The sequence below is a fragment of the Monodelphis domestica genome, chromosome 1 (genome assembly GCF_027887165.1).
Source record: "Monodelphis domestica isolate mMonDom1 chromosome 1, mMonDom1.pri, whole genome shotgun sequence".
Classification (NCBI taxonomy): Eukaryota; Metazoa; Chordata; class Mammalia; order Didelphimorphia; family Didelphidae; genus Monodelphis; species Monodelphis domestica.
The window spans coordinates 119,256,087-119,283,082 of NC_077227.1; the positions used below are offsets into that span (position 1 = coordinate 119,256,087).

At 36.8% G+C, this 26,996-nt stretch overlaps 1 protein-coding gene across 2 annotated transcripts in view; it reads left to right on the forward strand.

Moving 5' to 3' along the window:
- The window catches only part of ADAMTSL3 (ADAMTS like 3), a 628,767-nt gene extending 603,796 nt beyond the window's left edge, over positions 1–24,971 (forward strand). For both annotated transcript variants that reach the window (XM_007479267.3, XM_056805881.1), the window contains exons 26-30: positions 1,633–1,816; positions 6,154–6,358; positions 7,719–7,828; positions 20,947–21,161; positions 22,872–24,971. In XM_007479267.3, coding sequence (XP_007479329.1) covers positions 1,633–1,816; positions 6,154–6,358; positions 7,719–7,828; positions 20,947–21,161; positions 22,872–22,978 — 821 coding nt within the window. In that variant the 3' untranslated portion in view covers positions 22,979–24,971. The remainder of the gene's footprint in view (positions 1–1,632; positions 1,817–6,153; positions 6,359–7,718; positions 7,829–20,946; positions 21,162–22,871) is intronic.
- The last annotated feature ends 2,025 nt before the right edge of the window (positions 24,972–26,996 follow it).

Sequence of the window (26,996 nt, forward strand, 5' to 3'; positions counted from 1 at the left end):
GAGTGAGCTATAGAACTGAGACACACGATAGAGTCAGTGTGATTCACTCATTTCCCAGTTAACCACTTCCAATTCCCTTCAATTACCTCATTCTCACACACACACAAATATATATATATATACATATATATATATATATATAGTCATTTGCATGTTGCCTGCCTCATTAAATAGTGAGTTCCTTGAGGAAAGGGACCAAGTTTTGCCTTTCTTGTATCTCTAGTGTTTAGCACAGTGCCTGCCATGTTGGCACATAGAAAGAACTTTACAAATTCTGGATAATTGACACACTCATTGACTGACCCCACTTGGCTATGGCCAGAATGGTAGTCCTGGGAAGAGATATGGGATTAGGCATGGAGTGACAACAGTAACTCATGTGACCATATTAAGGAAGAAATTTTCTATTATTGACATGTTGGATCCCTTTGCTTCTGAGGTACACCACCCCTCCAATATTCTTCAGATCACAGAACAATTCACAAAGGATAATTTTGTTTCTAATTCTCAAGAGGATGAGGAGTAGGGTGTAATCTACTAGAAAAGTAACTAAGCATGGCCTGGCTAGTCCTGAAAGAGTGGAAAGAATTTGAGGATGTAGATAGAGGACTTTAGACCAGTCCTTTCAGCATTCTCTCCCCTCCTTGTGCACGCTGCTCCACCTCTCTTCTGAGAAGCAGAAGAGCCCCTAGCAACGTCCCTCCATCTTCCCATATCTCTTTCTCCCCTTTCTGGAATAAAGACCAAGCAGTAACCTTTCCTTCCATCTCCTGTTTTTTCGTCCTTTCCCTCTTTCTGAGTTTGGTTTGGATCTGGGAAACCTGTGTGGCCTTGTGTCAAGCAAGGTAGGCCCAGCTGGCCTGAGAAGAGATGATCTCATTCCATCCTATTTGTAGAAATGCTTATGCCTGTGTCTTTAGGATTACTGTTAAGAATTATATCCTTGATTTATAGAAGTTATTTTTAATGGATTCATGCTGCATGTTTGTATAGAGCTAGAAGTTTCCCCAAAATTCTGTATGCTTTTGAGGCCTCATTAATATCTATTGCCCCCTCACAAGCCAGATTCTCTCTGTTGATTTAATGGGTTTTAGCCAACCCAGAGTCTTGTTGTCCAATGCTTAAAATCCTGAGAGCTGCTGGCTAGGAAGATGGGATTTGCCTCCAAATCCCTTCCCAGGACAGTGGCTTTAACAGAAGTTTCAACTCTCTGGTTGTCTCCCTTCCTGTGTTCTGACAAGATATCTGAGTAGGAGGTCCAGTGGTTAATAGCTACACCTTCTGGGATTTTTCTGGGACATCTGGTTGGCTCACCACAGTCCCTCTTTCCCATTCTGTGGTAACAGAACATGGACGTCTTCCAGTGGGCCCCATTTGGCTTCTGCACCTGACTCTTTAGATACATGAAAGCAGGGGAAGGAGAATATTTAAAATAGCCCATTGCATTTTTGAGGGGGAACAGTAGGGGAGATGTCTTTCTTTTATATATCCTTAAGATCCTGTTGTATAAAGGAGACTGATAGGAAAAAAAATCAGGCCCCCAAATGGCTGTAAACCAAAGCATATTGAGCCCCTAGTCACTGTTTTTAAGTTGAGTCTGTGGCAATGTTTCTTTTTCTTTTCTTTCAACAGAATATAATTGGGAGCCTGGTGAATGGACACATTGCTCTGCTACCTGTGGCAACCTGGGAAGTCGTGTTCAGAGACCCCAGTGCCTGACGACAAAAAGACAAAAAGTCAGCGAGACCTTTTGTGATCCTCTCCAGAAGCCACAGAATCTGGTCCAGCCCTGCAACAGGCGCGACTGCCCTGCAAGGTGCATTCACTCTTGTGGTCTTGGTAGTCTCTAGCTTTCACTCTTTCTTTTAAAAAGCCTCTTCAGGAAGCCTGACTTACCAGTGAACTCCAAAGCACAATGTAAAGAATATGAATCTAAACTAAATTTAAGTATGAAATTAGCAGGCAATTTGATCACTGACAGAACACTTTAGAATGTTAAAGTGGGCATCAGCTCAGGAACTTTCAAATAGAAAAGGAAAATCTCAGCATTTTTATTTCTCAGTGAACTGAGTCCCCCCACACACACACTTCTGCCTTCACTTCTCACCATTAACCATCTTGTTCCTAGAGTGAACCATTTCAACAAATCTTGATCTGCCCTCCTTGAGTCTCCTGATCTTTTGTCTCTTCGCTGTTCCCACTCTACTGATCAGATCATCTCAGAGTTGGGAAGGACCATAGATGAAATCTAGTCCAAAATATATCTGAACCAGAATCCCTTCTATAGCATCCCTGAAAACTCACCCTTCAGCCTTTGCTTGGTGGCTTCCACTAAGGGGATACCTACTGCCTCCTGAAGCCCTTGCCACTTAAGGAAAAATTTCCTTAATTCAAGCTATTATTTACCTCTTTTTCAGCTTTTCCCCGTTTCATCTTCTGGTCCCTGGAACCACACACACACACACACACACACACACACACACACACACACACACACACACATACACACACCCCAAACCCCAACACATGGAATCTTTTCCCCCCAATTTATTGTCCTCCAGATATTATCATGACCTCCTAGATCTTCTCTTCTCTAGACTAAGCCCTCCACCCCCAGTTCCTTCAGCTGCTCCCTATATAGGGTGGCCTCAAGCTTCCTCATCATCGTAGCAACCTTCCCTGGAAGCTGTCCATCTCATCAAGTTCCTCCATAAAAGGTAATGCACAGATCCCCCTGACACAGTACTTCAGGTGAAGTCTAACTATATAAGCATTTTTTTTTCAATCATGGCCATCTCTTTGTGACCCCATTTGGAATTTTCTTGGCAAAGATACCAAAGTGATTTGCCGTTTCCTTCTACAGCTCATTTTACAATGAAGAAACTGAGACAAATAGGATTAACTAACTTACCCACGATCACAAAACTAGTGTCTGAGGAATAGATTTAAACTCAAAGAGAAGTGTCTTCTTGACACTGAGCACAGCTTCTATCTAATTTCCATAGGCTCTCTCATTGCATCCTAATATTCCATTTGGGGTTTTTTGGGGAGCTATCCTGTCATGTTCTTGATTCATATTAGCATCTGGTCAAGCTTTTTAAAATCATTAAGCCTAATCATTAGAAAACATCTTAATCAATTTCAGAAAAATTGTCAATTGTCCACAACTTCTTCATCTTGAATTTGTGAAGTTTACTTTTTTGGAGTATACCTTAAATTTTTATCTTATTTTTAAAAGACCCAAAATTCTAGCTTGGAAAAATAAGTTGGGGTCCTGATTTTGTTCTACTGTTTTTATTTATCCTTACTCTCATTGTCTCATTGTCAAATGTTTAGCATGTGATTTATGACTTTATCTGGGTCACTGATAAAAATGTTGAACAGGGATCATATATAGAACCCTGGAACTCTCCTCTAGAGATTTTCATCAAAGGTGACAAGAAATCATTAATAGCTACTCTTTGGGTCCATAATTCAAGTGGTTTTGAATCTACCCAATTGTATTATCATCTAATTCATATCTCTCTGTCTTTTCCAGAAGATTAACATGAGAGACTTCATCAAATGCTTTGTTGAAACCTTGATAAACTCTTATCAGACACCACTAATGTAGGAATGTGTTTTGCTTGACTAGGCTATTTTGTTACGAGGGCTTCTTTTTTATATATTCCCAAATGAAGTGGGGTGGAAAGGATATGGAGGCTATGGATGAAGTAGCTCCCCCTTCCAAAAAAAATTTTTAAAGGAGAGATACATGGGAAATTTAATGTAACAAACAAGTTTTTAAAAAGCCTTTTAAAAAACATACAAGAGAGGACACAAGGAAGGCTAGAAAGAATCACAGACAAGTGGTGCAACTTTGAAAGCTAGAGATTAAATTGAATTACACAATTAAAAAGAAAGTCTGTACCTCATAAAGATCTGCAGTTTCATATATAATGCTTTTTTTCTATTCTACTCCACATATAAGAATATTCATTTGTTTAGTGTTTTTTACAGTTAGAAAAAAAATTTAATAGAGTAAATCTATAAAAGTAAAGCTACTTTCCTAAAACCAAATAGATCATTGAAAAGTCAGCTCTAATTCACAAATTCTGAGTCATCATTGCTTTTTTCCCCTATACTGTGCCTCCTTCTTCAATCTTTGTTTACTCTGAGTTCATGAACACTCATACTTCCACCCATTCCCCCAAGTTTCCATATTCTAAGATAAAGCTGGTAGAAAATTCCCCTCACTAAGAAAGATCAAATATCTTAATGCTCATCTTTTACTAAAAGATGCATTTAAAACATGATACAGTAACCCATACAGTAACCTATTAAAATGGCATCTCCTAAATATCCTTAAAGCTCTTTCCAACCTTTCCAGTCTTGTTCTTCCTCCCCAGGTACCTACTCTGTGATCCATCCTCCTTGCCATTCCATGAACAAGACACTCCCTCTCCTGATTAGGCATTTCCCCTCATTTCCCCCCCAAACCTGGCATTCTTTTCCTCCTCATCTCTGCCTTTAGGCTTCTCTACCTTCTTTCAAGTCTCAGGTAAAATCCTACCTTCTACAAGAAGCTTTTCCTAATTCTTAATTCTAGTTCCTTCCAACACCAATTTATACTGTGTGTGTGTGTGTAGTGTTGTTGTTTGTCCTATGTTTTCAACAAGGACCAATGAGATCATGAGAATTATGTCTTGACTTACATGTAAATTAGATGTAAATGGAAGTTACAAAAAGTTGCCAGCCTCACTCTTCCAGAGTTATCCAAGACCAGTGGCAAGACAAAAGTCATGACAACTGCCAATATACATATATGTATGTATTTTATTATGCCTATTTGTTTACAAGTTGTTTCACCCATTAGACTGTAAGTCTCTTAGAAGCAGGAACTGCTTGTAACCCTTTTTATTTTTTTTTTAATTTCCAGGGCTTAACACAATACCTGGATCTTAGGAGGCATTTAATAAATGCTAGTTGACATGATTTGATTTAGACTTTCCTGGGGGAATTCCTCTTTGTGTGTTAGAGCTGACCAGGCTGGTCAGGACCTTCCCAGCTGGAAGGATTTTTCACACAAATCTAACCAGCAATAGACAATAGTCTTTTTGAATCTTTTGTATCCATCCATGTCTATTGGTAGTACTGTAGTTCAAGACTTTGTTTCTCAACTAGACTACTGTGCTAGGTTGCTAAATATCTTCCTAGCTTTGTTTCCTCCCATATGTACTCCAACCAGTGTTGTACACTCTTGCCAGATTAATCTTCTTTCTGTTCAGATCTACACAGAACACTGCTTGTAATTCTAATGGCTCCCCATTATCAACTAGATTAAAGGCCATACTCTTTCCTTGCCACTCAAGTCCCTCTACTCTTTGGCCCCAATCTACCTCCCTTACCAGCTTTATTCCCTACTACTGAATTTCCCTTTACACCTATCTCTATTTCTAGTCAAATAGAATTCTTTATAGTTTCCTGAACATACTCACATTTTTATTTACATTATTTATTATCCCATTTTGTCTAAAAAATTGACATCCTTTCTGTCTTTCAAGAACTAGTTTTTCTAAATGTTACCTCTTCTATAATTCTTATCTGGAGTGATCTTACTTTCTCTATTAAAAATGTACCATTCTATTCTATTTTTTAATAATCTAGAGAAAGCCATAGAGTGTTGGACTTATTTGTAGGCAGGAAGACCTGAGCTCAAATCCCATTTCTGGCATTTATTAGCAATGTAACCTTGTCACTTATTTGCATTTATTAGCAGCGTGACCACGTCACTTAATTTCCCTGTTTCTTGGGCACATCCAGAGAATTTATCCATTAAAGTTCTTAATGTATTTATTGGCAGTCTCCATTGACACAGTTCCCATTTGTACAGGATCCCTGAGTATTTTGCTTCATGGTTATTTTTGTACATACTTTGTCTCTCTTACTAGATTAGAAATTCCTTGATGGTGAGAACCAGTACCTTAATTGTCATTATATCTCCTTAAGTCCCTAGCACAATACCATGTATTCATTAAATGTTCATTCAGCATGTCTTGAAGTGAAATTAATTTCTTGACTCCTTTTTTTTCTTCTGAAAGAGTAATCTTTCATTCTGTGTCCCTAGCACATCCCTTGCCTCTATGCTAACATGTTTCATCCTATATCCCCTAGGTGGCTGGCAAGTAACTGGTCAGAATGTTCTGTGTCTTGTGGTAATGGATTTCGCCATCGGCAGATAACCTGTGAACGGGTCAAAGCCAGCGGCATCGTGCAGACGATGTCTCCAAATGCTTGTGCCCATAAAGATCGACCTTTGGGAAGAAAACGTTGTTGGGGTCAAGCTTGTGGGGAATGGGCAGTCCAGCTAGGGAGCCAGGTAATGCATTCATTCTCTCATGACTTTGCATCTGGTGAACACTGGAAGAAAATCGAGTTTGTGTAACGAATTGAATTTTCTGACCTGAAGATTCATATTGCTAGCCCTGTGTTCTGCACAGATGAATGTCTAATCAACGTCTGTTGAATTTTTAAGGTTTGAATTTATCTTTAGAAATCAATGTGACAAAATGAAAAATGAAAGAATGTTGGACGTGGAGTCTTCCAGGGCTCATAGACACACATATGCATGGGAATACACATCCACATCCACACATGTGTGCTTTGAGTGAGTGGTATAAATATATGTGTGGGGGGTATATATAAATATGTGCACATAAATCATGTATGTCACATAAATATCTCTTTATTATGGAATATACAGTAAGACCTCATTTTACAAGACTAATATGTTCCAGGACCTTTCGCATAAGTTAAAAATCACACATAATAACAAACCCTATTATTTAATCAAATGTTCTCATACCGACATATCTAGGCACTTTGTGACTTCTCTTAGGTTTATCAGAGCTACAAGCATCGCTACTCTTGTACGTTTGGAGCCAATATTAATAACTAAATAGTGTTAACAAAAACAAAGAGCAGCATTGTTCTGACAAGAACACGATTTGTTACAAGTGAGAACTCCAAAGACTGATATGGGAACTAATGTTCGGTGCAAAACAATGTCATGACTCACCAAGATTTCTCAGAGTGAGGAGAGCAGGTTTGGGCATACAGCTGCAAGACTTTATTCCACTTGGGAAAAGAGAGCAAAATTAAAAATTTTCATTTTACAGGTTTTTTCTGTTTTTATTTTGAATTGCCAACGTGTATACCTGAATTCTCCAATGCTGCTTGCATAAGACAAGATCCTACTGTATATACTTATAAGACACATAATACACTTGCACCTGTGTTTATTGTATATATGCAGGTGCATACAAGTCCTGGAACATAAGTGCATACATAGATCCACACCACACATATACATAAATATATTTTTTTATTTTTTTGGTCGTTTATATCCACCCCTCTAAGGGGATGCCACAGTACTTTTGTATGGGAGAATTTTCATCCAGTCTTTCTCTTTCCCCACCAATTCAAAGCTGCACAATTAAGAGCACGCCCTGCACATTTATACATTTGTACATTGGATATTTGTGGCCAATTACTTTTCTCCACACAGAAGGGGAAATTGGGATAACTATAATGTGTTGACACTGCTGATCTCATAGAAAACCCAGTGAACCTTGTATAATTTGAATCCTGTCTTGTGCATCTAAACCCAGCACAAACAGCGAATGGAAAGTGAACCCTGCTTTTACCTTTTTAGGACATTGTTTATTCTTCCATTTCAGTGCGCTGGACAATGTCCGGGCCGTGCCCAGGAGATGCAGCGTCTGCCAGAGCTCTGTCAGCATCGCAATGGCTCAGCAGTATTGGACCTGGATTGTGCTGAAAGAAAGAGGTACGAGGCCTGGGCCAAGATGGGTCTGATCTCTCCTCCCAAGGGGAGTCAGCCATTGCCGTAGAAACGTTGGCTTAGAACTGGAAGGACATCTGACCTGGACTGTGATGAAAGAAGTGTGAGCCCTGGGTCAAGATGGTCAAATCTCTCCTCCCTAATGGAGTTAATCATAGCAGCATTGGTTCAGAGAGGTGACTTATCCAAGGTCACACAGGTATCGAATTGGATATGTTAGTCAATATCTTCTCAGTTTTAACGTCTAAATTGATTTTTAGAAATCAGTTTGACGAGGTGAAAAGTGAATAAAGTGACAGACTTGGAGTCTTCCAGGGCTAATGTATACACACACATATATGTAAAATATACACATATATATATGTGTGTGTATACAGTATAAATATAGACATTCATGTGTATGTATAGTCTATGTATGTATATAATATGTACATACATATATTTTTTCCTTGGATGATATTTTATCTTGAATTTCATATATTATCCAGTTTCACATTCTTACAGGATCAACAACTATATACATATACCAACACACTACAAATATATATTGTAAAAATTATACATATATAATACAAATTATTTACACACCCCAACACACTACAAATACACACATGCATAGACGTATATATGTAGTCTCTGTGTCGAGAGAAAATGGTACAAATGAGAATCAAACCCATGTCCTATGGCTGTAGTCTGTCCCTAAGACGCGCACTCAAATTTAAGTGATTTAACGTTTCTTTATTCTTTTATGAAACAAAGTTCATACTAAACAGTCATTTTTAGAATGCTGTTCTGCATTCTTTCAACATCAGTTTCTTCGGGCATTAAAGAAGTGTACTGATAGCTCTCTGGGTGAATACCGTACACTTCAATGGGCCCACTTCAAAATGAATGTGATTCAATCCAACAAGCATCTATTAAGGGCCTCAGTTGTATTTTGCTTAAATATGAGTTTTTTAAACCTTGCCATGTGAATACTCTGCCTGGCCATCATTGCGGGGTGCCCCAGATGTGCATTACTCTAAGCACCAAGAGAAGCAGTTTTATGCAATTTGCAATTTGCACGTAATACTAAGTATTACATCTCTAATTCTAAATAATACACTTTACTTTAAAATGCTCAGATTAAGAAAACAGAAAAACAGTCCCTGCTGATGCAACATGCACAAAAAAGACAGTTGCAGGTTTTACACTCATAAACTCAAAGACACTATAAATGGCTTTTCCCCGCTATGTGGGAGAGTCAAATCCTAAATTCCACTGAGGCCACCCTTGCCAACCGCCTGAGCTCCCAGGCTCCTTAGACTCTTCCCATTGGACGTAGCAGTGTATTCAGCAGCCCCCAGGTGTCTGAGCAGCTGTTTTTAAGGATCACATTGCTCACCTCTTACCGAGAGGATGACACTAGAAAGGCACAGACTATCAGACGTGCAGGGAATCCTTGGGAGGAATGGAGTCAAAAACATTAACGATAATGGTCACTTAGGGCTGAAAACGTACGCGTCTCATGATCTCTTCATTATCATCCATTTACCTAAAAGCAATAAAATGTCGTAGATGCATCCTCAAAGCAAATAGTGGCATTTAATAAACGATATCAGTGTACGGATAAGAACCAGAAAGCCATCGCCTCTGCTTTTAAGGTGTTTTCTAGCTCTAAATTTATGATTATATTCATTAGTTAGCATGAATAGGTAGGGACTTGGCTTTTACTGAGAAACAGTTGTGAAGTTTTTATCTCAAAAGGCAAGAAAATCAGGGCTTTGGGCAATACATTTTCAAATCAAGGAGTTTTAAAGTTTAATTGTTTGCTAGTAGATTGTAAACCAAAGGAATAGAAATAAGAGGACAGAGAGGAACCCAATGGCCCTTAGATTCCTAGAATGTAATTATATATATTAAGAGCTATTTGCAGCATTTCATGCTTTGCTGATTCAGAGTTGTTCTTAATGAGAATGTGACTCTGGATAGCTTTTAAAAGGGATGTCTACATAAAGCAGACTCAATACGAGGTCGCCATCCAGTGGCAAAGCAGGATAATTACTGCAGTTGACTTCTGAACTAGTCCAGGATGTAAATGATATCAATATAAAATATCACTCATTGTTCTTTTTTGTTTTTACAAAAATATATAATTTTTTATTAAAGCAGATGAGCACAAGTATTTAGCAGTGTGGCAAACATTATAAACACGTAAGTGTTAGCTAGAAGATGAAGAATTCTTCCCAGAAGATCAAACCTGCATTTTTCATAGCCCTGGTGGTACAACTTATAACTTGGTTAAACTGTTTAAGCTAACCAGAGATGAAGTAAATTAAGATAAATCCAGTGGATCCAACAAAACTACAGAGTTGTGATGAGATAACCATGGTTAGAGATCTTATTCTCAGTTTTTCAGATCCAGGTTACTATTTTATTGATTCATATAGGAATAATCTACTGGAAATATTCTCTTATAAACAATGTTTGCACAATTCAATTTATTATGCATTTATATATAATGCAAATTATATACAATATTATATACAAAATATATACAATACAATACAATAATTTCAATGCAATTTATACAGATCATTTTGTTCTCAATAGAGAAATGATCAAAGGATATTGGTAAAGCATTCTGAAATGAAGAATTGCAATTAACAACCATGTGAAAGAATGCTACAAATCATTAATGTTAAGAAATTCAAATCAAAATATCCCTGAGGGAAGCTGAAAGGGACTCAGAGTGCCAGAGGGTCCCAAGTAGGGGCATGATGAAGATGATGGTGGAGTAGAAAGCACGAAGAGCAACTTGTGACAGATGAAGAAGTATATAAAATTTTGAACCACTATAAAGAAAAGCTGTGGGAGAAAGGGTTTTTTTTTGTTCTAATCAAAGAGGCAGAAGCAACTGAGGGTATTAATGAGATGTGAATAACAAAACTGAAGCCATCTTCACAATCCAGAGTTTCTTGACTATGAATTTATCCTGGTCAAGATATGATGAAAATTAGAACAAAGACATCATGGGGAAATAGAACCTAATTCACAACTCATTCCATAATCATAGTGTGGATGAGATCCATGCATTGAGATAGAGAACCTAGGTGCCTTGAATCATTTCTCTCTCAGAAGGCAGGTGCCATGGCTTCACATGACAAGGAGAAGGTAAAAATACTTGTCTTCTTTTTCTTCTACTAAGGGAAGATAAGAAGAAAGACATCCAGACTAGAAAGAGCAAACTAAAAAAGCAAAGCATGTTTTAAAGCCCCAGCATATGAGTATTTGGTATGAAAAAAATTTGTTTGGTAAAAGTTCAGGCAAGAGATGATGAGGACCAAAACTAGGGTGGTGTCCATGTGTGACTAGAGAGAAGATGGATGTGAGAGATACTTTGGAGATATCTTTAAAGAGATAATTGACATTTCAATAGATATGGAATTTAAAGGAGAAAAAATAGTCCAAAATGACTCCAAGATTTGGTATCTAGGTGTCTAGAAAGGAGCTGATGTGCCTGCAATAGAAACAGAAATTTTGAAGGAGGGATGGAATAAGAGAGCAACAATGAATTCTGTTTCTAGTATGTTGAATTTGAGATACTGATGGGACATTCAGGTAGAGAATTTCAACAGACTAGTCAAAGTGAGGTGGGAACTGAAGCTAAGGAGAGACATTAAAGTTATATATACAGATTTGAAAGGCGTCTATGTAGAGATGATAGTCATGGAAGCAGCAAAGATTACCGAGAGTTAGAGAAAGAAGGGTAGTCCTAAAACAGTCTTAGAGAATAACCATCTTTAAGAAGAATGGCCTGTATCATATTGTCTGCCTTCTCAGGGAGGGGAAAGAGGTGAGAGGGAAGGAAAAAGATGTGGAGAAAGGGAGAGAAAATAATGAAGCAGATTTTTGGATGTGGCTAATGTGAGAATTTGTTTCTCTTGGATAAACATATTAATTATAATTTTACATAGTTCTAACAAATAATATATATTGCATTATTGTTATTTAGCTATTATGTTATATATATATGTGATAATTTTAAAAATAACCATAGAAAACTGAGAAGTAATGGTTAGTCAGGTAGGAGAACAAGGAGTAAGTTATGCCACTATAATCCAAAGGAGAGTATCAATGAGGGAAAAGATATCCGATAATATCAAAAGCTGCCATGTCCTTACAGCAGATGGATTTATCTCAGTAAAATAGGGTCTAGAGTTCTGCTGAGAGGGAGTGGTGGAAGGTTGGCATTAGAGAACTTAAGAATAGATGGTTTGTAATAATTATTGTTTTGCACCAAACATTAGCTCCCACATTGCCTATGAAAAGCCATGTCTGTGTCAAAGCGGTGCTTCTCTTTGTTTCATTAACACTATTTAGTTATTAATAATGGCCCCAAAGTACAAGAGTAGTGATGCCTGATAAATCTAAAAAAGCCATAAAATGCCTAGGTGTGTCATACAAGAAATACTTATAAAATAATGGCATTCACTCTTATGTCCCATTTTCAACTTACCCAAAGGGTCTTGGAATGTATTAGTTGTGCAAAATGAAGTCCTACTATACTAAACTTCTTGGAAACGTTAGAGAATGAACTAGAGGCCAGTCTGTGACTGCAATAAGAATGATTTAGACAAATGTCCCATACCACAAAGAAGAAGCTGCTGAGAGATAATGCCAGAGAATGGTTCTCCAAGTTCTCATGAGAAGGAAAGAGTAGGCTTCCTTCTCTTCCTTGCTCAGAGGTTTTGGAAGAATGAGAGGAGCCAGAAATACTGAGGGAAGCCAAGAATGTCTTGTCTTTTGGAGGAAACCAAGTTTCCATAAAGTAGTATGAAAGGAAGACGTAGAAGATGAAGGAAAGTTTGTTAACTAAATGCTGGAATGAGTCTTCTCCAGGAGGCACAATGTAAGAAAAAGGAAGGCAGAGATAGATAGGGACTGGGATGGGGAAGGTAAAGATTAAGATAAATAGGGATGAAAGAGTGGAAGAGTAGCAGAGAAAGGATTTTGTTGGTTTGTTTTTAGCCTCAACAGGCAATAGCTGAATAATAGAGAAGAGGGTGGGAGGAGATGAAGGAAGCACTAGTTGGCTGGGATGCCTATTTTTTTATCTTTTGATAGGGGTAGGCAATATCAGGCTTCTCATCTCACCCCATTCTCCAAGAAAGTAGTGGGTTGATGTGATGGAACCAGACCAAACTGGCTCCTGAGAGCGAATTATTAAATTTCTGTGGGAGCATATACAACTCAGAAATCTTCAAATGCTACAAATCAGGGATTGATTTTTTTGTCTTGTTGATTTCTAGATTTATGAAAGTGATCGAGAAAATGTTAATAATGCAGATTTAAACTTAACAAGTTTATCCTTCTTTTTGGAGAGCCTGTTGTTATATTTACCAGCACATCATTGTAGTTGGCTCAGTGGAATGGTTGAATCGAGTATTTGGATTGGTAATACTATATACTCAATGCCATTTTTTATATCTCAAGCAAGGAATGATGCATAGGAGATACCTTGTACATTGAGCATGTGCTTGTTCTTAATTAGAACTAAAAGCTAAATACTCTGAATCCAAAATCAGGCATGGCAGTGATCAAGCATAGAGAACCCTGGTGTCTGGACTCCTGAAGGTAGAAAAGGCTAAAGTGTTTTTCTCAGAGGGACCTTCACTTTTCTCAGACCATCACCCTTCTTCCCAACCCAATCTTGACCTTAAATTTGACCATACATACTTGCATACTATGTTTATCTAATTATCAAGCATTTATTAAGCACCTAATATATTCCAGACACTGTGCCAAGCACTGCAGAGACAAAGAAAAAAAAATTACAGTCCTGCCCCTCAAGTGCTTTTTTGACCCCATAAAATAGCTTTATTCACACAAACATCTCTCAGTTTACAAAATATACGCCATTTGTACACATCAGGGGATCCACCATGTTTGAGGAACTTAAATACAAAGTTCCAATCCAACCCAAGTGAACTGAGTCCAAAAAAGTATTTATATAAAATTGTTCACATGTAAGTCCTAGATTATCAGCCTCTGTGAAAAACAAACAAAAAAAACAGAAAATAGCTTTATTAATAAGTATTTTAAACCAACTTTGAGCCTGGGTTTATTTTTTGTATTTTGAATTCTTTTTTTAAATTCTATTCTATCTTCAAATCCCTCATTCCTTTGTCTTAATATTGTTTGTAGTCAGCTAAACTTATTCATGGGCTTCTTGGATTGGGGAAAGAATAGGCATTATACTTTACATTGCCTTTCCATGAAGTCCTGAGACATAGAGAGTTCCATATTTGTTATCTGAAAGGGACTGGGGCTAGGAACGTGCCCCTGTTTCTTGAGCAGGATTTTTGGTGTCAAAGTTAGAGAGCTGATAACAGAAGGCTAAGCCATCTTTTGTTGTTGGGTTTGGTTGTTTTTTTTTTTTCATAAGTTTGTGTAAATAAATGTAAGCTCTATGAGAATAGAAACTCTTTCATTTTTGTCTTGTGTCCCCAGCCCCCAGCTCAGTATCTTGCATATACAGGCATTTCCTAAATGGTGATTGGCTCCAGTCAGAATAGAGATCGTCTCCATACAAGGAAGTAAGTTCTGAGATGAGGAAGGCTCCAAATCCAAGTCCAATGACTCAGCTAGGGCTGGAGCAACTAGGTAGTACAATGGATAGAGCATTAGACTTGGAGAATCGAGTTTGACTCTTACCTCAAATATTCACTAGCTGCATGACCCTAAGCAAGTCATTCAGCCTATTGAGAACGTCCTATCATCTATAAAATGGGGATGACAATAGTACCAACCTCTGAGAGTTTTTGTAAAATTAAAATGAAATAAACATATAAAAGACTTTCCAAACCTGAAAGTAATACAGAAATGTTAACCCTTTTTATTATCTTCCCTAGTTAGTTGATCCATATGATCCACTGCCCTCAAACAGATGAGCTGGAGCAGTATGTGCTGGATGATAGTATAATTGTGCATTTATCTGAAGAGTGCCAATTAAAGGATTGGTGACAACTGGAATAGACATTTGTAGCATTGTGTCATAGACACTGACTCAGATGCTAATGGGATTGATGACAGAGTCAAGGATCAGAATGTTCTCAGTTTTCTCAATAGCTAACAACATTTGATGAAGCCAAAAGTCAAACAATGAGCAAGCATTTATTAAGTACCTATTATGATTAAATGCCAACAAGAAGAAACTTATTAGTATAGCAGCTGGGGGCTTCCCTCAACTCACAACTAGGTCCCTAAATTCAACATACTTTATGAGTTCCCATCCACTCAAACCCATAGTTCGTGAGTCCCCACTAATGTGTTTGCCTTTATTACTGGAACAAAAGAGGCAATTCAAATTTAAAAAATTAATGAAGTAGCACAGTAAGAAAAGTAGTGATAAAATGTTACCCGTCTTACACAGTCCCACAAAGATCCCATCTCCATCCAAAAAAACAAGTTATCCCCTTGCTCTTTTGCTGGACCTACTCTGTTACAGGTTCTCGTGGCTCATAATTTCTACTATATAAATGTATGTACATATGTATGGCCCAAGTGTGAGATGGGAAGAGACCTCACTTGGGAGTAGTTCACATGAAAAGATCCTGAGAAGTTTAAATGACAAGTTCAACGTGAACGTAGCTCCTTTTTTAAAAGTGCTAATATTGTCTCAGACTATATTAATAATAGCATCCAGATCTTGGGAATGATTCCTAGTCTAGTCACCTCTGAAATATTAGGTTCAGTGTTTGGACATAAAATTCCAAGAAGGGAGGGAGAGAAGGAGGAAATTAGCCTTTATAAAGAGACTATTATGTGTTAGACACTGTCCTAAGCATTTTTACATATATTTTATCATTTGGTCCTCAGTACAATCCTGATAAATGGGTGCTGTTATTATCCCATTTTAGAGTTGAGGAAACTGAGGCAGGAAGAGGTTAAGGGGCTTACCCAGGGTCACAATGCTAGTAAATGTCTGAAGCCATATTTGAATCCTGGTCTTCCTGACTCCAGGCACAATGCTATCCATTGTGCCATCAGTTACGAGAACAGGAATAAATAAATAGAAAGTCATCCAGAAGAGGGTGACCAGAATGCAGAGGGATTTGGAAACTACATGATGTGGATTATAGATATAACATCCATGCAATATTTCACTTAGATAAGATAAAGCTAGATATATGATAACGGTCTTTAAATATTACAAGAGCTGTCATCAGACGAAGGAAAAAAGCAATTTTGTAACACTCCAGTGGATTGAAGAGCCCTATAGAAAGCTGTCTCACTCGTCAAATGTGTTACTTTGTGAGTGGAGATGGATGGAGAAGCATCTGTGAGAGATTTTCTCGGAAGGATTCTTACATCTGGTTGGGAAGTGGAGCTAGATGACCTCAAGAGCCTCTTTCATCTTCCAAATGTTCTAATTCTCCAACTAGCAAAACTCAAATGAAGAGGATCTTGACTATAGTGATTAGAAAGCACAAGATGATTAAAAGCTTTTCATAGTTGAAATGACTCAAAAAGTGGAAAGCTTTGAGGTCAAGTCACAATTGTTCAAAGCTTCAAAGTAGGCAAAGCAAGAATGGGGAATGCAGAGTTCACAAGCCACCTAGAAATGTTAATTAAGCAACATCCAGAAAAATCAGTTAAAAGGTTGTTTCGGAATAGAAAGAAGCCATTAAACTAAAGCAGTAATTCAATCAAAATTTATTTCAGCAAGTAAAGGGATGAAATGTGCATATAAGTATTGCTTTTCTTTAATCTGTGATCTTTAAGAGTAAAAAAAATTGAAATAATTAGCATTTGTTCATTTTTTTAAATAAAGAAAATGCTTAAGGAAAAACCCAGAATGTTTCTTTAATTTCTTTTTTTCTTTAAGTTATCCAGAGAGGAGGTGTGGTATCGTGGTTAGAAAGCTGTTCTTGACATCTAGAATATCAGGATTTAAGGACCTCCTTTGAAATAAACTGGCTGTGTGACTGGGCAAATCATCTCCTATGACTCTAAGCAGTTCTAGAAGCTTTACGGACATCTAGATACTGACATTAATTGGGAGAACTTTCTTACCTGGGAGTTCTCTATGAAAATGAAAAAGGTGCAATACCCATCTCCTTCTTAGGGTGCTCCTTTGATATTGGACCAGAGGATGCAATTCAAATTAAAAAAAAACAAACCCAACATGTATCGAAGTACACCAAATTATTACTCTCACCAGTGATCCCCGAGCATGTAAAATTAGATTCTAGGCACCACCTTGTGGGATCTATTGGAATTACAAGCCAAGTACCTATCAGTAAAAATAGTAGGTCTTGCTATAGAGTTACTTTTGCATTTCCATCCTTAATAACTTAATGAAAAGTTTACAGCTGAAGTCTCAAAGAAGCACATTTCCCCCCTTTATTCCCAGAATTTCACCTTACTTCCAGGGTTTGTATTTCTTTGACCTTTGGATATCAGCAAGGTGACCTTAGTGTACTTTCTAGCATCTAAAGAGAGCTGAAGTATGCCCTCCTGATGTAGGGGGTCCCTCTGACTCTGTCACATCCTCTCTCATTACAAAGCTGAAGCAGAGAGAGAAAAAGTACAGCGCTCTAGGGGACCTGTACCCTCTGGTGCAAAATACCAAGATTTCTTTTTTGAATCAGAAAGAGGTAACTTTCCATTTGGAAGATAAAGAAACAGAAAATAGTTCTTCTTGAAAATAGTGTTTTCAAAGTAAAGTATTGTTATTTCAGTTTTTCTCTTCATAGCAAAACTACACACAAATAATTGACATCATTTATAGAGAAGATTTTGAATCATAGAATCTTCCAGTTGGAAAAGAACTCTGGCCATCAAATTCAAACAACACAATAGACTCAGCTCAGTAGAGCGGATAAGGCACTAAACCTGAAGGTAGGAACATAGAGTTCAGATCTCATCAAAGATGCTGAGGCTGAGGGTGGCTCTGGGCAAGTCACTTCGCATTTTAGTGTCTCCATCTCCTTTTCCAGGACATCTCTGACAAGTGGCCCTCCAACTTCTGCTTATGAGGGGCAGTCTACTACCTCTCAATGCATGCCATTTCATTTGGGGATAGCTCTAATTACTAGGAAGTTTTCCCTACCTCATACATATATTTCGTCTTTACCACTGTTCTTGAATCTGCTCTTTATGGCCAAGCAGAGAATGTCTAATCCTTCTTCCACATGACAGTTCTTCAGCGGTTAAAAGGCAATTTCCATGGTCCCTCCTGTCCCCACCAAGCCAGCCATGCTCAATCCCTTCTATTCATCTTCGTATGGCATGATCTCAAGGCCTTTCACTATCATGATTGAAATAGATATCATCCAATTACAGGTATTAATTTTGACTAGGCTGTAAGTGAAGTTGCTAAGCAACTGGACCACCCAATGGATAGAGTGCAGAGCTTAAAGTTAGGGAGACTCATCTTCCAGTGTTCAAATCTGGCCTGAGACACTTGGCAGCTATGTGACCCTGGTCATGTTGCTTCATCCTTTTCGCCTTGGTTCTTCATCTGTAAAATGCTATAAAAGGAAATGGCAAAACCAGTCCAGTGTCTTGCCAAGAAAACCTCAAATAGGGTCACAAAGAGTTAGACACAGTTGAAACAACTCAACAACAAATATAAATAAACATCGGCTATTTTTATGAATGCATAATTATCACCACTCAGAAATTAATCACTCACCTGTTCAGGGAGAAACATGTTTGAGTATGTGTGGACATGTGAACATGCATGCTTGTATTTAAAAGTAGTTCAACTTACCAAAAAAGACATATTAAGTAACATTTTTCTGATCACTTTATTCCTCTAATAAGTTTTTGTTTGCAGCATTATAAATTCAGAGATGGAAGGGAGACAATTTGCCCTGGATAATCCATCAAGGAAGTCAAATCACTGGTTTTAGATTCTCACGCTCGCTCTCTCTCTCTCTCTCTCTCTCTTTCTCTCTCTCTCTCTCCCTCTCCAGGTCTAGTATTCTTTCCCTTTCCCCGGCACACTATCATGTATTGTTAAAAGAAAAGGTAGAATATTAAAATATTCAAATAATTTTAATTCTAATCCTAAAAAAATAATTCTAATAAAAGAAAAAGAGACAAGAGGTCCTGGGTTCAAATTTGACCTCAGATACTTCCTAGCTATGTGATCATGGGCAAGTCACTTAACCCAAACTGCCTATCCTTTATCACTCTTCTGCCTTGTAACCAATACTTAACTATTGATTCTAAGATGGAAAGTAAAATAAAAAAAAAAGAAAAGAAAAAGTAATGGAAATGTGATGTTGACTATAACACTTAGAAGGTCATTCTGTTTTTCACTTGAGAACAAATAGATAAAGAATTTCTTTTCTATTTGTAAGTCATCCACATGATGACTTATAGTAAGCATTAAAGCTGGTAAAGCCTCTAAGGCTACCTCCATCTAACAAAAGGAAATTAACTCAAGGCCAAGCCACCCACAAAATTCTTGAATAGAGCCCAAACGAGATTAAAATATAATTGGGAAATGTTTAGCAAATAAATAAAAATACTACACCACCTAGACAGTTATATTGTGGATTTCTCAGTTAAAATGGTGCCCACACGATGATCAAATGTGATAGACTTTGCTACTAATAGCAATACATTGATTCAGGACAATTCTGAGGGACTTAAGACAAAGAATGCTATCCAACTCCAGAGAAAGAACTATTGCAATAGGAATGCAGGTAAAAACATATCTATTATCACTTGTTTATTTGGGTATATGTTTTGGTCTTATAAGATTATTCTCTTACAAAAATGAATAATATAGAAATATATTTGTGTCATAATACATGTATAACCCAGAAAAAAATAAAAATTTTTTTTATAAATGGAGCCCCAAAAGATTCATTCCTATTTGAGTTTAAAATCACTGATTTACTTCATTCGTTTATATATACCTTCTATTTCTTTACATGTTGCCTCCTCTTTTAGATTGTAAGCTCCTTAGAAGCAATCTTTTTTTTTTTTTTTTGGTATTCTCACCAATTAACCCAGCCCAGAGCTTCACATATAATAAGAAGTTGATGACTATATATTAACTGATTGTAATTGGTATCATTGAGGGCACAAAGATAGAAGTTGATCTGAGGCAAATAAAACCCTAGTTTAAGACTTTATTCTCAACTAAAGTTGGAAATAGGAGACAGGACAAGATGGGAGACAAGAAACATTGGGACTGAAGAGAGAGATCCATATACTATCCATATAAAAGAATAATGGATGAAACTGAGGGAATGAATGGGATTGCCAAACTAGATTGCTTAGGAAGGAAAAACGAACACTAAATACAGGACCTTGGGGAAATCCGATAGAGAAAGAATGAGAAGAGAAAAAGACCTAGTGGTAAAAACAGGACAACTGAATGCTAAAAAGAGAAAGAGGATGGTGTAGTCTCATGGAAACCAGTGGAGAAGGCAGTAGACATTATATTTTCCCCTTTAAAGCAAGCCCTCAACCCCCTTCTTCATTTCTTCTCTCTGGGACCCTGATATGACTTCCCCAGATCCCTTGCCATTCCTTTTTCCTCACAAACAGAGGTTCCCTGCCTCATTCTGACATCTGTACCTCATTGGACAGAGGATGCTTGCTCCCCATCTCTAATCTCTATCTTATGATGGATGCAGTTGAGGTTCCATTTCCAATAAGTTCATTAAGCCTACTTTGTTTTGCCCTCCTTGCCTCTTTCTGTCTTTTCCTCCTTGCAATCCTCAATATTTTTTGCTATTTTAGACTTCTTATCCCTTTGATTAACTACACCAAGTCCTTGATTTATCTGAGGAAACTGGAGGTGAATTGTGTCAAATTTGATAAGTGCAAGGTATTTGAAAACAAAGTTTTGTTTCCTTGAGTAGGGTGAACACTCCCCTGAACATTTCATTTCTTTATTGAACCCTTACTTTCATAGGCAGCACCAAAACAAATTTGTTGAATTCTTGTCCTATTATTACTACTTTAAAAATATTGGTGGGGGTAGGTAAATGTCTGGATTACTGAGTAGTTTGAAAGTAAAACATTATTGCAGAAAGTACTCACTCTTCCTCCTCCACCAAACTTTCCTAATTCTCCTACTTTTTTCCCTCTAGATCCAACATGAGAAGAAACTGCTCCTCTGAGCCATGCGATGTGTATTGGCGCACTGGCCCTTGGAGACCCTGCACAGCAGCCTGTGGCAATGGATTTCAATCCCGGAAAGTGGAATGTGTGCACCGAAAGAGTAGCCGACCGGTGGCAGTTCACCACTGTGGTTCTAGACAAAGACCAGTGAGCTGGAAGCACTGCAATGTCACTTCCTGTGGTAGTATGTACCCATTATAAGTACAATCCTCATTTGGGGAGCTTCAAAGCAAGCTGTAGTGAGTGTGAAGAACACTGGACTTGTTAAGTCACCCTGCATTTGAGTCTTATTGCTACTTTATGGTTATTATGCTAGTTGGCTTTTTGGATTAAAGGTGATTTGAGTGACTTGATAGAAGGTACTGCTTTCTCTCTCTTATCAGGTATACCAAAGATAATGTATAATTCATCTTAAAACTACTTGAGCCTTCTCCTCTGAGGTTATCTTCCATCCACTTTGTATCTTTTATCCACCTATTGATTTGTTTTCCCTCCATAAAATATAAGAAGAGGACTATTTTGACTACAGGCCAGACTTCAAAGTCTTTGGAGGAAAAAATTCTCAAAAAAAAAAAATCCCCCAAGGCATGTCTGTTTTGCTAGCACAACTATGGTATTTGGTATTACTGTCAACAATGGCAAGACTTTCTGAAAACCATCTTTTCCAACCTTTCCAGGAAGGTGCTTCAGCTTTTAAAGAGACTGCTGCAAGTGCCAGCATAAATAATTTTCTGTGCAGCAACCAAGGAAGTAATAATCTTTTTTTTACCCAAATGAGTCTGGAATTCAGATCCCTGAAAAGACGAAGTAGTGACAAAGTTTTTACCAATGATCACCATGTCGACATGGACTGGAGACTTTAATTATGTTTATTCTATGGCTAGTTAAGCCTTCTCTTAGAAATACAAACTTTTAGAATTAGAGTGTTAAATGTCTGGTTAATTCATCAATTGTGCATTTATTATTTAATAATAAATTATGTTACTTAATGCATACATAGATATGGATAGGAATATGGACAAGACTTGTGATTTCATTGACATAAGGAATTCTCATGTTAGGAAACTGCCACACCTTCTCTGAAATGGATAGAGATTTGCCTAGAGCACTGAGAGATTGTGATTTACCCAGGGTCACAATCAGAATGTGTCAGAGGCATATCTTGAAGGCAGATCTCTTAGAAATTAACTTCAGGGGGCAGCTGGGTAGCTCAGTGGATTGAGTGTTAGGCCTAGAGACGGGAGGTCCTAGGTTCAAATCTGGCCTCAGACACTTCCTAGGTTTGTGTCCCTGGGCAAGTCACTGGACCCCCATTGCCTAGTCCTTACCACTCTTCTGCCTTGGAGCCAATACACAGTATTGACTCCAAGACAGAAGGTAAGGGTTTAAAAAAAAGAAAGAAAGAAAGAAAGAAGTTAACTCCAGCTATCCATTGTACTGCCTATTAAATATCATTTTAGTTAAATTTATTTAATGAAATGTATTTAATTATATATTTATATATAATAATATTATTTAAATTTATTGGTTTTAAAATGAATTTGTTTAATAAAATTTTATTAATTAAATTAAATTACAATTAAAATATTGTTTATGAAAATAGAAATTCACAAAAAATATAAAACAATACTCATGAAAGAGACAATGTGGTAGAGTAGAAGACCTATATTTAAGTTTTTCTCTGACACCTACTAGCTATAATGACCCTAAGTAGGTCATTCAGCCTCTATATTTCCCAGACAATTAATACTTAAATTAGTTGTTGCCCATCTTCATCCTTAAAGAGAGTTTCAACATTGATAATTCCTGATGCTGATGAAAACATGGGTCAGGGCTTAAAATAAAATAAAAGAGTTAATAAATCCAATTAATGAATCAATTATTATTTTTTCAGGAGAATGCAAGGACACAACTCACTACTGTACATTTGTAAAGAATCTAAACTTGTGTTCAATAGACCTCTACAAACAAAGGTGTTGCCAGTCTTGTCAAGAAGCATAACTCTGTACAGAGTTCATGGTGCTGCTATGAAGAGGAAGAAGTTCTTTGCATGTAGCTGGTTCCAAAGTATGTATTCAATGTAGGACTCCAGGCTGAAAAGCAAAATGGATGTTGATACAGAAACACCACAGAATTTTATAGAGTGGAATTTTTTTCCCATAATTTTGGGGTTTGTTTCCCCTTGATCAACATTTCCATGGTGAACTTTTTAACATTTAACATTTTTTATTGTTCCAGAATTTAAGATACCATAGCACATAATCCACTGAACTGAATAGGCCCTTGTCGCACAATTATAATTGGGAAAACACTTATCACCAGTGCATCAAATACTGCTTACTTCCTGTGATTTGTAGGAAATCATAGTAGTTTAATGCATCCTGAAGACTTGGGAAGTGCAGCAACTGATGACTATTTCTCAGCTTCGTATTTTTAGTGTTTCTTGGAATTTACAAGGTACTGAAATTTCAGATGCTCTGGCCAGTAGCTGTTAAGGTGGTATTTGTGTCATTGATTATACTTTGCATAGCTGACTTTAAGATTGGACTATGAAAAAGGGGCAAACTCTCAGGACAAGTTTTCTCAAGATTGGCTGGTGACTGGACACACAATGTGAAAAGGCACCTCCCATGCCTAACCAGTGTTTATACACCAAATGGGAAAGAGCATTCTTGACAGTCTTGCCATTTTCCACTGCAAAAATCTGTATTTTTTTTTAATCAAAGGAGGCGCTGCTTGGCTTTGTTCCTATCCTCTTCCACTCAGATTAAAATATGATCAGAGGGAAGCTCTGCTTAGTCCTTTTCTACTGACTGAATTAGATGCGATGTTTCCCTTAGAAGAGCTGTGAATGACACTTTGGTAAGCACTATTCTCTTGCACATGACCAAATAGGAAATCTAAGTCTTATCTGGCCCAGTCTGTGTATCAGATATCATTCCTCAGTCTTTTATGTTTTTTCGAGCTTGAAACAAATCAATAAGGAAGTGGTGTTCTAAATAGGAAGCTTAATTAATAGTGAAGCCATTGATCATTTTCATACGTTTTGAACTTCTATCACTCAAAAAAGAACTTCTGCTTACACATTATAAATTCTAAACCTAACATTGAAAGAGACTTCCTATATATATCACCAATTCTAAGCCTGGTTGACCAAAAAAAAAAGAGAGAGAGAGAGACGAGGGCTTGAGGGAAGCGAAGAAAGAGAATTCAACGTTCAGATGTCCCAGCAGTTTGAGTAAGGTGCCACAGCTGCTCTGTTCACGTGCAACATTTTACCCATGTTGTAGAAATAATGAAACCTGAAGGGGAAGCACATCTCACCATTTATGGCCTCCTTGCCAACAGGGAACATGCATTTTGGCTTTTGATTTCTTGGAGGACAGAAGTGGTCCATAGTTGGCACATTATAATTAGGAAAGCCACAGGTCTCCTAAGCCATCATTTTTAGCATCACTGAAACAGAGATGAGCACTACTGTATCCCAAGGGCTTAGAAGGCACCACATTTGGTGGCTGTGAGGGACAACACTCCAGATGACAAGCTTTTTTTTTTTAAATCAGTAATGGGTCTTGACTATTGAAACAGGTTTTTTAAATTAAAAAGACAAAGAACATTTGTAAGATAACTTTTGTATATATTTATTGTATGATTCTTAAAGTGCAATATTTTGTTTTGTACAGTGTGTAATAAAGATTATGGAACATATATTTTTCTTATTATCAAAAATTCATATTAAATTACTTTGTATTTGTATTTAAACTTCAAGAGTTAACATTAAGCATTTCTTGTTTTCTATTATATCCTCTGGGTTGGGTTGAGTATATTCTCACAATAAGGAAGCTGTGTTTATTACCATCAGAAAGACATGCCTCTGTAGTGTATTTGCTACCATTTGTTACCATAACAAGAAATGTTCACCATATATCCGTCATGAAAACCGCTTCAGCAATTCAGAAATAAAATTGACTTTGGTTATTCAGCTGCACCATCATTTATGGAAATTGTTTCTTTTCGTGGCTTTTCTTATGGCCTTTCCATATGGGAATATCTAGGGAGGGGCCTAATCTTAGAAAAAATCATATTGTGTGCCTCTAACTCTTCACCTCCTCCATTCACTCAAACCATCTTAAGTAAAATGGTATTAAAATGAATATCCAGGGCAATTGGGAAGTAGAAAAACATCATAGAAAGTATACAACCTGTGTTGGGGGTGGGACATATGGAAGGAAGGAGGGCCCTGGTGAGGTGGAAGATGAGAAAAGCTAATGAATGGATTTCATATATGTATATATATACATTTTTATAATTATATATTTATGTGTATATGTAAGGCTTAGGACACCTTTACCTCCAGTTGGGTGAACCATCTTCTTCCTCTGGCTAATTACATTCTAGAGTCATTATCTAATGTTGTGAGAGAAGAGGAAGAGAAAAAAAATACTCCAATGACTATGGTCAGAGTAATGACCACATTTGCCATGTGCTAGGGATGGCTCCATTATTGTCATTTTCTTTGTAACTGATTGCTTTCTGGTTCTATTATAACCATGTGTTAAAGGATTGCTGTGCATAAAATCTGTTGTCACTCATTTTGGGAAAGCTCTGGTTTTGATCCTAAACCCTAATCCCAATTGTATACTGAACATGCAAGGATAATATTATATTTTAAGAAGGCTTATACTTTATTGATGATTATCCAAACTATGTGTGTACTCAAAACTAAATTGTTTTTTTAAAAAAAGAAAAAATAAATGATTAATCTATTAAATTGGAAAGATCTAAGACCCTTAGAGTTGAGACATACTTCCTAACACCAAAATCCTAAGCTTTCAGGTTTATCTTATCATTTTATAGAGACTCTTAGTGATGTAGAAAAATACTCTTGATATGGAATAATAAGCAAAAAGAGAACTTAGAAATTATCTAGTCCAAAAATAAACAAAAAACAACAGAAATTAGTCCAACCTTTTTTTTTTTTATAAATAAGGAAGACTCAAAAAAGGAAAAGGGGCTTGTTGAACACAACACTGAAAGTTAATTTTTTTAAAAGTTAGCTGTATTAGAATCAATGTCTCCTGATTCCCCGGCTGTTATTTCATCATGCAGTGATATATGTATTCATTTCTGTAATATTTTACATAAATGATACCATTTCCAGAACTGCTTTTTAAAAACTACAAGGAATACCTATTGTATTCTGGATAATATTATCCAATTTGGGCATTATCCTCAGTTTTCTTCTTTCCCTGAAATGTTTGCAGAAAGGCACAAAAAATAATATTTTTGTGAAATTAACCACTGACATGCTTTCCACATCAGTGCATCTCTGATCTCATCCATGTAAGTATTCCCTCTTTCAGTATAGATTGCAACAAGTTCCAACTTCTCATGTAATTCTTATGATTTTCATATATGAGATTAAAATGGTCTGTGCACACTAAACTTGACATTAATTATAAACATACATTAATGAAACCACACTGATAAAAGTAAATTGTAGGAATTTTGATTTAAAAAAGGTATCTCTTCTATTCTTTGACCATATCATTCAAAACATAACTCAAAATAGGAAAAACATATTTGACTAGAAGTTTTTCATTTCTTTCTGGTTTATATAATTAGAATTTGTGTAGAAAAGAGATATGGCTAGTCACCCCATATATATATATATATATAGATAGATATAGATAGATAGATAGATAATCAGTTGACATTTCTCCCCAAAATGAGATTTTTTAGAAGAAAGATGGAAGTATAAGTTCTTTTTTCTGAATTGATATTACATAGAAATGAAATTTTAAGTACCATTTGTAATTTCACAATAATGTATACAAATTTAAATTCATATTCATAAAATTTATTGTAACAATATAATAAAAAATTTTAGTCTAAGAAGTATGTGATTGGTTCATTTTAGGTCCCAAGTTGAAACACAATTTGATTAATATATATTCAATAACAGGAAGATAAAATTCACTCCATATTAAACATATTTATTCAGGCAAAAATATTTTCA